The 12,827-nt window shown below is 47.6% G+C and overlaps 2 protein-coding genes across 2 annotated transcripts in view; both read right to left on the bottom strand.

Moving 5' to 3' along the window:
- Positions 1-2,526, bottom strand: part of RFX4 (regulatory factor X4) — a 91,943-nt gene extending 89,417 nt beyond the window's left edge. Inside the window, exon 1 of the mRNA XM_052668593.1 lies at positions 2,429-2,526. Coding sequence (XP_052524553.1) covers positions 2,429-2,471 — 43 coding nt within the window. The 5' untranslated portion in view covers positions 2,472-2,526. The remainder of the gene's footprint in view (positions 1-2,428) is intronic.
- Positions 2,527-11,154: 8,628 nt separating this feature from the next.
- The window catches only part of POLR3B (RNA polymerase III subunit B), a 67,766-nt gene continuing 66,093 nt past the window's right edge, over positions 11,155-12,827 (bottom strand). Inside the window, exon 28 of the mRNA XM_052668591.1 lies at positions 11,155-11,731. Coding sequence (XP_052524551.1) covers positions 11,602-11,731 — 130 coding nt within the window. The 3' untranslated portion in view covers positions 11,155-11,601. The remainder of the gene's footprint in view (positions 11,732-12,827) is intronic.

Below are 12,827 nucleotides of genomic sequence, written 5' to 3'. Positions count from 1 at the left end.
GAGAGAATTCCGGCCAACTCACAAAGCCCTACAAAGCCCCTCAAGCCTGCCCAATGTCTGGAATGCACCCTCAGGAGCAGGGACCAGCACAGCACTGGGATGGCTGTGAACGATGGCTGCTGCCAAGGAGTGGGCCCGGCCACAGCCAGCAAGAAACAAAACGGTTTTGCTGCATTTTGTTTTGTTCCATTTCTTTCACATCAAATCACGTTAAGATGTGAAATCACATGAGAGAAACAGCCAGGTTTGGTTGCGTTAAGAACCAGCGGTGCTTCTGCTGCGTGTTTGCATCGTATTGAGTTTAGAATTCAAACAAATTGAAGGATCATCATAACGGCTCAGCAGGTGAGAACCTTTGTAAGCAAACTGCGGAGCGGTAAATAACTTCCTTCATTTTCTGGAACAAACATAAATCTCAGTTTGGGTTGCCTGAGAGCTTGTAAGGAAACAACAACAGCAGCCACTTCATCTATTAGTAAATCACGCTGCAACCGGTGAAGCAAACAATTTTCAGCAGCAAAATAAACCACTCACTTGGATTAGAAAAATAAAAAAAATAAAAATAGAAGTCAGACCTTGGGCTGCACACTTCTGTGTTACAGACACGTTCTAAATTGTCCCAACTGCTTTGCCTGCCAGCTCTGAATGCTACCAGTATCGGTGATTTCATGAACTGAACCGAACGATGAAGACCATTCGTTCCCTTCTGCCAGTGCTGGGCGCTGGGTCCCGTTACACCGGCAGGCCGATGGCAGCCCAGCACTGTGCTGGTATCCTGCAGGCAGACCGGCAGCACGGAGCTCTCTGAGGGCCTCATCCCAACCTCCCATCGGCACTGTAGGGCTCTCTGCTGAGTTCATGGGCTTTGGGTTCTCTCTGGAGGTTCAGCTCCACATCCCAAGGATCCCATCCAGGCAGCACTCTGAAACCAGAGGTGCTCCTGCCCGACTATGGCATGCTGCGGGGCATGGAGCCTCTGCCCGATGGCCATGGGATATTATTATTATTATTATTATTTCGAGATAAAGCATTAGGGAGAATTAAAACACGAGGGATTTTTTTCAATGAAGCCATATTTCTCCGCGATGCAAAAGGATCTTTACATAACAACTGCAACTCGGGAGAAAAGCTAATTGGATTAAGTCCTCTGAAAGGGAGGTTAAGGTGTCTGAATGAGACAACCGCAAAGCCCCACTTCTCTTGCCATCTGTTTAGCAAGACTAAAGCGTTTTCTGATTAATATTATCTTAATCAATCATGCTGCCATCTATTGCAGCCGCGCTGAACTTAAGGAACGGACAGTGCGGAGCCTCTGCCCGAGGACGGGCGGCGCCGAATGCAGGGCTACGGAACCCATTGCCTGCTTTGGTTTTTCGGTTTGGTTGTCGGTTCGGGCAGTGTCCCCTGAAGGCCCGTTCCTAACAACGAGAATCCGCCTGCAGCGCGCTCGGCGCCGTCCCGGCAACGGCGGAGCGAAGCGGGACAGCTCCATCCGACGTCCGTAACTCGCTCACTGGCGGGACACGAGCGCAATTCCCCGCGGAGCACTTTCTCCCCTCAACACTATCGGGATATCGTCCCGGGGTGAGGGATGAAAGAGCCCCGGGATCCGTCGGGGAGCCGCGGGGAGCCGGGACCGTCCCGCGGAGCCGTCGGGGAGGCGCGGGGGACTCGATCCGCTGCGGGGCTGCGAGTCCCGGAGGCTCTGCCCAGGGAGGGAGGGAAAGAGGGAAGGAGGAGGGCTCGCGTGCCGGCGCCGGTCAGATAAATTCAAGCTGCAAAGGTTGTTTTGGCGGCTGTGTGCCGGTGTCCGGGCTCCGGAGGGTTTCGGCCGCTGCGAGCGGGCGGGTAGTTGGGGCCGTAGAGACGGCAGAGCCCGGCTGACAGCCGCAGAGGGAACGCACGGCCCTGGGCCCTGCCCGCGGACGGCCCCCGGCACGGCCCCGCCGCACCGCCGCGTTGAGTCGGGCCGCGCCTGGCGGCAGCGGCGGCCGTCGGGGCGCGGGTTGCGGCCCTCAGGGAGAGCATCCCTTCGTCACGCTCCTGTTCCGGCTTCTCCCCTCCTTGGGAGGCGTGAGTGAACGGGCTGAGCGGCCAGGCCGGCAGTTTGGGGACCGGGAGTCCCCAGAGCTCTCCCCTTCGAGGCGCTGCCCGTTGGACGAGCTGCGCACCTCGCAAGCAACTTCCCCGATAAACCTCGCCGAAAGGCTCCCAAAAAACCTAAAGCCTGCAACTAGAAGCAGAGAGGGAACGAGTTTGCCGGCCGGTAGCCCGGGGAGCAGAAAGGGAAAAGGAAAAAAAAGAGAAAAAAAGAAGAAAGGGAAAACCCCAGCGCTGCGTCGCGTCGGGCAGCGCAGACCCGGGGCTGCAGCGTCACGTCGGGAAGCGCTGCCCGGGGGGCGAGGGGAGGGAGGGAGGGGGCACTTACCTGTGGAGTCCATATCGGGTTCCTCCAGCAACCCACAATGCATGCTCTTCCCATGGACGGGACGGGAGCCCCAAGGTGCCGGGGTGTGCAGAGCCCCAGCTCGGGGGTGCGCGGAGCGAGGGGAGAGGGAGCGGGGCGGGAGGGAGGGCAGCGGCGGCTCGTGGGGAGGGGGAGCGCGGGAGAGGGGGACACTCCGTAATCCAGCAGGGCAAAGCCAGACCCGTCAAAATGTTTGCGGATGTTTCATGGGAAAAAGCATCATTTTATAGAAGCCCTGATGGGAGAAATGTCATTGATAGGCCAGCCAGCCTGATGAATGGCTGCTACTCAGATGGGGATGTGGCAAGGCTCAATGTGAAGCCCATTGTGATGCTGTTTTGAATAAGAAAAGCTTTCCTCCAAAAAGGGGGGCCTTAGATCTACGCAATCCCAACACTTCGACTTCCCTCTTCTATTAGAGCATTAGAAACGTTTTTCTTATTTAAAGTTCCAGCGGCCTTTCCACTCCTCCCTTCCCCCCGGCCCCCACCCAGCGCCTTTGGCTCATTACAACCACGGATCAAAATCGCCTCCGATATTCCAACGGGCTCGGGGCTGCGCTCCTCGGGGCGCGGCCGGGCGGGCAGCGCCCGCTCCCCTCCTCCTCGTGGCTTCCTCGTGGCTTCCCCGACGTCCCTCATGGGGCGGGGGCTGGGGGGGGGTTAAGAAAAAAGGGCGATGTGTGTGGGTAGAGAAGGAGCCGGGGGGAGAGGCTGCCAGCGTCCCGCCGGGCGGTGCTGGGGCAGCTCCGGGCCGGGGCTTCGCGTTCCCGGAGGGAGAGCACGGGGTGCCGCTGGGCACGCGGGAATCGGAGCTTCTACCCCGAGGGAGCGGGGATCCGTCCCGCTTCGGGGTCAGGGAGGAGAGGCTGGGAAAAGTTGGTGATTCTGCAGGCGGCTGTGTGTGCTGGAAGTGGAAGTAAAAGTGCAAAGCTGGGGCTGTGATAAAAGTGGCTGGTCCGGGGAAGGAAAAGCTGTGATTAGAATATGAATGGAGCTCCAGGAGAGGAAGAGAAAGGGGGATTATAGCTGAATTACTTTGACCATGGACAGAGCCAACATTTTCCACTCTTCTCCCCCTCTCCCCTCCCATCACCCAGACTGCCCCCCTTCCCTCTGCCCGTCGGTTTGCGAAGCTTTTTTTTTTTTTTTTTTTTTTTTAAAACACCACAAACCCGCAGCAAAACAAGCGGCGAGGTGGCTGAACGGGGCGCCTTCCCCGCCTGAGAGACGGCTCTCCCTCCCGTCGTGGGGCTGCCCCAGCCCGCCCGCTCCGCTAGGCCTCGCCCTGCGCTCAGTCAGAAGCAGCCTGGAGGCCTCGAGACACCTGCAAGCATAGCGAGCTGTGGCGGAGCCCAGGAGGGGACCTCGCAAAGCGCAGTGCTTCCCTCAAGCGCGGCCCTCAGCTTCTGCAGGCTGCCAGGGCCCTGCTGCAGGCACTGCCAGAACCTGGGAGGTCGGCTTGTAAAGGAGCTGCTTCTGCGGGGCTGATGTCCCATTGATGAGTGGAATAAAGTGTGTGTGAGCTCCTTCTAGGGTGAGATTCCACTGGGAGTCTGCGCTGCATGGCTGGAGGCTCATCTTTCTCTTCAACAGGATGCATGCTCCCCACCTCTCCAGATTAGTTCCTGTCCTCACGTTCATGTTGCCATCTTCCTGCTTACCTAATCCTCAGTATGACACATCACTCTGGTATCGTTCCACAGCTCAGTGTTGGTTGGGTTGTCCTTACATTTCTAAAAAGTGCTTTTGGATTTCCCACGCGATTCTCAGCAAAGGACATAATTCTTCTAAAAGCGTGGGGCGTTCTCCTCCCACAAAAATCTGATTAACCTAACGTGCAGCAAGTTGGAAGCTTACAGATGGTTAGACTGCAAAGCGCTAGCTTTTTTCAGTGATGTCAGCTGCAGGATTGGATTTGATACAGAGGAAAGGGCAGGTCTTGGCAAGAATACAGAAACTCTACAATTGAGGAGTTTTGCTCCAGATTCTTGTCTACGCAGACAAACCACAAAACCAACAGGATAACCCTACTGCCTCAGTGAGGTGTTTTCAGGGGAGAGAGGCTGTGTCACTTATTGTGAAAGGAGAATCATAGAATCATAGAATTGCTCAGGTTGGAAAAGACCTTAAAGATCATTGAGTCCAATCACAACCTAACCACACTACCCAAACTAACAACCCTCCACTAAATCATGTCCCTGAGCACCACATCCAAACGGTTTTTAAACTCATCCACGGATGGTGACTCAATCACCTCCCTGTGGAGCCCATTCCAGTGCTTAACAACCCTTTCTGCAAAGAAGTGTTTCCTGATATCCAACCTAAACTTATCCTGGCACAACTTAAAGCCATTTCCCCTTGTCCTGTCACCTTCGTTCAAGAAAGATGAATGGGTGCTTGGAGCGTGGGTGCTTGGAGAGAAGGGAAGGGTCATCGAAGGGTAGGGAGGGTATCCACTTAAAATCCAATAGTTTGAGCTCTTTCAAAAACAGGTTTCCTTGAGTGTCCTCCATTCTGCAGCCATTTGTTGCAGTGGGCTGCAGCCACACAAAATTTCCTTGTCATAAGATGTTCCTCATGGTGGTGCTAGACCCCAAATATCATTTCTAGACCCTAGCATAAATACTTTGGGAGTAAGTGCCAAGGAGCGAGGGCAGTTTCAATGAATAGTAGGGGAAGAAACCAAAGCGTAGTAAGAGCTATCAATTTAGCCATAATACCCAAGGCAACAGTAGGCTGAAGTTCTAGACAAGTTTTCTCTTGTATTAGCAAGGACAGGAACTTGTGTTAATTTTAGTAATAAGTCAATGTCTCGTGAACAGTTGTATAAAATGGTGTTGACAACATGAGGGACCTGGAGCGAATGGCTTAGAGGACCCTTTTGGATCCCCAGCATCTCAGCATGTACAGAGTGAGATTTTAGCAGTGGCTGCAGTCTGGGAGTTTTTTCATATTTTCTTGCTTGCCTAAGCCTGCTACCTCTGTCCTGGAATGAACAAACACTTCTGTCTGCTCACTTTCCCAGCTCTGCAGCTGTTTTATTTCTTTCTTTACCTACTAGGAAAATCCTGCAGAAGTAAAAAGAGAAGGATCTTGTTTATGTACTGATTTCCCTTTCCCAATTACCTTCCTTATCCATACAGGAAATGTTAACTTTATTTTACATATATTAACACTCCTTAGGAAGCTATACACAAAGGTGAAGGACAGGATATAGAGTAAACTGACAGAAGGCTTCTGGAATCAACTGTGTGTGCGTGCTTGGGAGTGTGATGCTGACAGATGCAGGAACTGAGGAACATCAGAAAGCATCTTAGGTAAACATGCACACACTGATCCCTCTTTCACTGACACAAGGCTTTTACTGACACAAGCACTGAGAGAAAGTGGCTGGGGCAGGCACACAGGCAAGGATCTGGGAGAAAATTATCAGAAGAGCTGAGGCATGCAAATGATGGATTGCACATGCATTGGGCAAGGGGGTACCTTCTTTTTAGATTGAATGAAAAGTAATGTTAATTGCAGCTGGCTTGCTGGAACAGCAGAGATGTCCAAAGCCAACTTTTGTTGAAGATGAGTATAAGTCCACCTTAACTGATCTGCTTTTATTAATGCCTGTGAAAGGAATTCTGCTTGGCTGCAGTTCCTGGGTTCAGGGAGAACTGGCAGCGCCAGAGTTGCCAAAGGAACCGTGCAAAACAACTTGTTCACACTGGTCAGCTTCAACCTGCACAGAAGGAGGGAATTCACTCCTCTGGTCTTGCAGGTCTGGGCGACATCAGTGTCTGTAGGAGTCCAGAAGAACTCCTGCATCTAGGGCTGCTGCCCTAGGAGTCCCTTTCTGACTTCAGTACGAGGAAAGGGCAAGGAGTCATCAATTTCTGAGCTTATACCAGATTTAGCTGGCTTTTGTTGTGCGTGGCTGGTACTGGTTACCAGAGGATTTGTACTGTGCGTTGGAAGAAGAGCCAGCCCTAAAAGCTATTATAGACAACAGACACAGAAAAGATCCATTCCAGACTGCCGAACAACTGGACGTGAAGCCGCCATATCCTCTTAGATGACTGACTGATAATGAGTTTCTTTTGATCCGCCTGGAGCACAGAGCATTGCCGTCAGTGCCTGCCGCTGACTGGCAGGCTGAGGCTTGAATGCAGAGTTAAGTTTTCAATTCACTATGAATTAAAGGTAAATCCATTTCCATTATCAGAATGCAATTTAGCAAGAAATAAAAACAGTTATGTTTAGTGCATTCATTTATTTTGCTCCTTAGTTTTTGTATTATTTTTTGTGTTCATCATGTTTTGATGTTAAGTCTGAGCGCGCTGCCTGAAATTGAAAAACATATGCTTAGCTCAGGCAGCTCCCTGAAACTCTTAGCAAGGAAAAAGTCACTGCTGCTGTTAGCAGAGAGATGCTTTTCATTTGAACCAACACACTGTTAATATGCTGACTGGGATGAGGGGATAAAAGACATGCAAAATGAAGCTGTTAGCAAAAAATACTTGGTCTTTGCAAACACCTCAAAGGCACCTGCCTCAGGAAATAGGGGAGTAAAAGAATAACTGGAATTAGGAGAAACACATACTTACTCTTTCCTGCCCCTTCCCACCTCCCAGCAGCAGGATGCAAGGAGCAATGGCCTGCTTACAAGCTCAGAAAGATTTTTCTGAAGGTGGAACAATGGTCCAAATTCACTCACAGAGTGGCTAACAGGAATCATTGCTGTTGACTTTTATGAGACAGGAATTAAGCCATATAAACTGCTTTTTAAAAATCTCAGCTGCAAATAATAGTAGTAATAATAAGAATTATGTATCGTCTCTGATGGGAGCTTGGAGAAAGTTTAACCAAGTTCTGGTGTTCCCCTGGATAAACATCCATAGGCATCTGTGGCAAAGATGGTGCATACGTCCTGTGAGTCTGTATGGTGAGATCTTAAATGACTGCCAAGAGGCAAAACTGATTCACTGGCTGACTCCAGCACCCATTACTACTCTGAAGAGGAGATACTGATCAGGTCTACAGGCAACAGGTAGAGCAAGGTTGGTGAAGCAGCCAGTCACTGCTCATGCTCTTCCATACCTCTTCCCAAAGAATGAATTTCCCCACCAAAAGCAGGTAGAAACATTCCATGGGAAGGACAGATTCAAGCCAGAGCTTGTGTTAAACGTGCTCAAATTTCTAGGAACATTCAGGTCTAAAACATGGGTCAATTTCCTAGGCTTCTGAGCCCTAGACGTAGAAACTGGAATGCAGATCTTCACTGTGCCTTGCACACATTAAGCTTCCCTGCACCGGTCCAGATAATAGCAAAGAGTCACCATCTGGCTGGATTTTACGGTTTGATGAAGTGCTCAGTTTTAAGGCAAGCACGTGTCTGGCACCTGGGGACTGCAGAGTCCTGATCCCAGTTCTGGCACGGTCTTTCTGTGGCCCTGGGCAAGTCACGTCCTCTTCGGAGGAGGGAATTCATCAAGTGCCCCATGGCCCCACTGAACTGGCAACAGGCTGTTAAAACAATCCTCAGCTCCAAGTGGGGAGCGGTTGGCCGGGGGGGCATTGCAGCAGTGCCAAGCTAGCTCCATGCCACAGCTCAGAGCTGCTGGTCCTGGGGCACAACCGAGAGCCTGCGCTGCTCCTGCAGGGCCCTGCACAAGGCATGTGAGCTCAGGTAGGTTGTTCCAGGGCTTGGGAGTGCACAGGCTTGAATTAGCCTAGTTCTAAGATCCTCACACGGAGGAAGCACTGGTAAGTTTTGAGCCCTTCTTATTTGGTTTGGTCTGCACAATGATATTTATTGCTACAGTCTGACCCTACAGGTGCATTCTGAGCAGGGTTTACAAACCAATTTGCAGAAGTACAGCACTATTTATTTGCCATTTGTTATCACTAAACAACAACACAATCTTCAGACTCCTAACTTACTCCCATATTACTATAAAGCACAGATGTTTTCTATTTATGAGCAAGAAACCCCAAGTAATGTCACAGCGGTAATTTCTCATCATTGTGGTCTATTTTTTGTTGGTTTTTTTTTTATGCAGCATGTAACTAGGAGCCCATGGAATTCAAAGCCCTCTTTGCTGCATGCTCAAGCTTCTTTGCAAGCAAAGCTCTTAAGATATGGATATTACAAACAAAACCTATTCATTTTCTACATCTTAAAATTATTAAATCCCAGTATACCTGTATTTGATATTGTAACCTCTCTGAATGCCAGAATTGGCCAGTCTGGTTTCATTTTTCTTTATAGTTTTCTTGTTCATATGTTTGGAAACATTTACCTTAGGAAAAAAAGAAAGAAAGAAAGAAAGAAAAAGTCTTAAAGGGTACGCAAATGACTCAGTGAGGCTGTTTTTCTGAACTCTAAACAACACTTTACCCACAACTCCACAAACAGCTGTGCTTTTTCTGCCCCCTCCTTGACTTGATTCTGCTTCTCACACCAGAGCAGTACAGCTAGGCATGGATGCTGTTTGAAGGGGTAGCTTTTAATGTCTGTGTTTTGAAATGAAAGAACAATTTCTGAATTCTATTCCAGAAATACTCCTGCCACTTGATAGTGCTGAATCCTTAATCTGCAAAGTAAATGGGAACTTAAAGATGGAGTTAGACAGCTCTTCCCACAGCAGCACACACCTCTGGGAGCAGACTGTATCCTGCTGTTCAGCTGGGCCTAATGCTGGTGACCTTCAACTTGAATAGCAATTGGCGTAGAAAGCCTCTCCTGGAGGCTAACTAGTGAGAGATAAAGAAGTTGCAAAAGAATGAACATTTTTGGCAATTTTCTAGCCACAAGTCCTCCTGCTAATGCCTTAAGATTTTGTTATGTGTTGTTCAGAACACTGTATCTCTTTCAGCAAATGTCTTTCGTGGCAGGGCTGATCTGGGGAAGTTTACTTACAGCAATGCAGCCCCTAGCTGGCATGAGACCTCTTTGTGAAGGAACTCACTGTATAAAAAGGGGGGGAGGGGAGGTCGGCTGAAAGATAATTGAAAGGATTGCAAAGATGAGGCTCACCAGAGGAAAGCAGTGTGACAGCTCCGGGATTCTGAGGATATATTTTACTCCACTAGCTCTCTGTGTTGTAATTTGCCCTGTCTGCAGTAGGATTCCTTCACTGAACTGCCTCTTTCACCACAGCTGTCTGCTCAGTTTCTGCTGCTGGTTTTATACTGCTTATTCTACTGCAAAGAACTTACTTGAGTGTCTTAAGAAGGAACACAGGCATCCTTTTCAAGAGAGGCAAGAAGTAAAAATCTGGGATTTCAGCTCAAATCTGCAGGCATATCAACTCCTATATATTCAGATTTCGGCGAGACAACAGTAACGTGTAAATGAAGCTGATCAAGTATCACCAAAGCAGTTCATAGTGGATGACTCTCCTTTGCTCCTAGACATGTCTAGTTTCTATGCTCTGCTGGACACACCCAATGCTAAAATTGCAACGGCTTCCTAAACTACAACAGAGGATTTCCTTTACTCTCTCAAGATCTTCTCAAAAGCCATTGCCATGCTTTCAACAGCATGAGGTATAACAGCTGCAAGGTCCCCCCTTCAGGACTGCACACAGATCTGTACTCTCAGCAGGGGTACATGGGAGCATGCTACTTTACTCTTCTCTGCTGCGTCTGCTTAAATTTCTGCAAGTGTAATTGCTTGCATTGCTTAGTCTTGATAACATCCTGTAGTTCAGACCTCTTAAGCCAGGAGATCACTTAAAAGAGGACTGGATAGCCTTTATCCTAAGAGTGGTTTCCTTGTGCCAAGTCAACACTTCTCCCATCAACGTGCTAAAGCCTGTGAGGCTCACTCCCTCTGGTGGTGCACCCGAGCCTCAGTTTGGCAATCATGGAGAAAAACAAGTTTGTTAATTTGGTTGGGGCTGTTGATTAACCCCTTCCTCTAGTAGTTTGCAAATGACAATTTTTGGTTTATGTCATTCTGCTAAAAATCATCATAAATAACCCAGAGCTGTTCAGATCTCAGTAGAGGTGCTTCAAGAGCTTTTCCAGTCCAAATGTGCTGTGCTGAGATCTACATTGCCATCAGTCCTACTGAAAAAAAAAAAAAAAAAAAAAAAAAAAAGAGAAAAAAGAGAATAAAATCTCCCCTTTCAGATTTTGTTTGTAACCTAAAACACAAAATTGCTAGTTTGCGTATTTTGTTAGCAGCTTAGGAAGTCTATTCAAGCTGGTACTCATTTGTGCTTCTTATGTGGCTAAGAGAACAGCAGCAACATGACTGGCATAGTCGTGTCAGGATCAGCATCCACAATTCAGCTGTATGAAGAGGCAGAGGGCACCTCAGGACCTTCACAGTCAATGTTCTGCATTCTGATTGATCTAGTGCAGTATATTTCTCTCAAGCACCTAAACATGCTCATAATTCCTCCTGACTTCAGTTAAAAAGGTAAATGTGCTTTCCTAAGAAAGGACTCAGGAGAGTTTAGGGTTTTGAGTGAACTCTTGGTTCATCTGCTGCTTTAGGTCTCTTTAGACCTTGTATCTCATAAAAAAAAACTGCACTTAAAAATGACTATTTCAAATTCTCTAGGTGCTGTTCTTTCATATCTCTAAGACTGACTAATTAATGCTTTAACAACATGCTTTAGGAATAGCAAAATGTTTTAGACATTAAGAGAAGGCTTCACCATCCTTAACACAACACAGCACCACAGATTTGGGCACAATTATTTAAAACATTTATTAGCCTTTCATATTCCACTAGTCTGTAAAACGTCTTTTTCACCTCTCTGAATAGGATGTGCCCTGAGGGCAGCTCATGCCTTAGTCCAGCAAAACATTTTTCGAAACAAAGTATGGGGTTGCTACATCCTTGAAAAGGATGCATGTGCCTTGCTGGATCATGACTTCATTCCACCATTCCCTCGTGCCTTGTTCACTACGACACATCAATGCTTTCAGAACTACTAGTGAATGTTACTGATGAAGTGTCTTCTGTGAACTTAAAACAGGTAGAATACACATGAAAGATTTCCTACAACTGGTCTGCACCTCCTTCTGCCCACTTAGGTTGTAGAGTTACTACTGTGCACCAAAAAATCTTTCAGTTAGATACGCTGGATTTCAATTTATACAAAGTACTTGTTCTCTTCTTTTTCTTGTTCATTCGTTGTACTTAGCTAGTTTTAGCCTAGGTATGATGTTCATCGACTGCAGTTCTTGGAATAAGAGTTTACAGGCATAAGGGATCCGCAGAGAAGACACGTGACATGATGATTTGCAGTAATGGCACCTGTGGAAACAAGCAAAAAGAAAGTCAGAGTTTATGCACAAATAAAGCTCTGCAGAAAAGAGCAGTTGCCACTATCCACCATTTCCTTTGTCCACCTGCATTTAAATACTGCCTTCAGTCCCAGAAGGAGGTGAGTGCTGGAGATGCATTAGCGCTTAAGGAAGTCACAACTTGAGGCTCTTAAATAAATCTGACTGACGTCAACAAGAGCTTCATGTTAAACCCGCTTTTCTTGGACAAGAATCAGTGCTTAGCAGTTAACAGGCCTGACTTCTACTTCTTCACCACTTGCATAACTGCCAACTAATATTCAGCATTACATAATGAGAAAGAAGGTGAACAGAACAAAGTATTTCTGAAACACGACTCGTGATTCAGTTTCCATCTTATAGACAGTCACAGAAAAGAGGGAGGAAGAATGAAAGATCACATTTAGTTGGGATTTTTTTTTCCTTTATTCACAATGTTACTTCACAATGTTACTAATGCTACTAAGCTGCCTCAAACCAATCCACATTCCTAGCTCTGAAAAGGAGCATCTCTCTCCTTAGGTCCCTCTGTAGAAACAGCAAAATCTTTTGCAGAGATGGAGATCTGGTAAAACTGCTTTAACAAGTAGTCTTTGCAATCTTTACTCAAACAATGATATTAAAATCTGGGAAAGAATATTTCCTTTTTATTCTGTTTCTTACCTCTGTATTTCCTCATTCTATTGTATTCTCCATCTTCTGGCTTTGGAAAGTTGATGATGAAAGTTGATGTGTTTGCCTTTGCAAACACAGAGTGTGTCCTGGCACCTCCCTAATGGCCTACTCTCCTTCTGCTTATATGTTTCATATTTATATTCTCAGCATAAAGTCAAGACAGTCTAAAGTTCCAAGCAGCTACATGCTTCTGTGGTGCAGAATGAGACAAAGAACGAACATCTGCAATAAAGCCAATGCTTAGTCATTTGTTTCTGTTATCAGTGACCTTGATCTAGAGCCTGAGGGAGTCACTGCAGCCAGGCCTAATAAGGCTGACTGATGTTAAGCAAGGTTCTTGGTTATGAAACTCACCATTAGTTCCTTCACAGTTGCTCTTCCCTAACTATGCT

The sequence above is a fragment of the Tympanuchus pallidicinctus genome, unplaced genomic scaffold (assembly GCF_026119805.1).
Source record: "Tympanuchus pallidicinctus isolate F22 unplaced genomic scaffold, pur_lepc_1.0 scaffold8, whole genome shotgun sequence".
Classification (NCBI taxonomy): domain Eukaryota; kingdom Metazoa; phylum Chordata; class Aves; order Galliformes; family Phasianidae; genus Tympanuchus; species Tympanuchus pallidicinctus.
The sequence above is the reverse complement of the archived record's forward strand: the minus strand, read 5'-3'. Positions and strand labels throughout refer to the sequence as shown.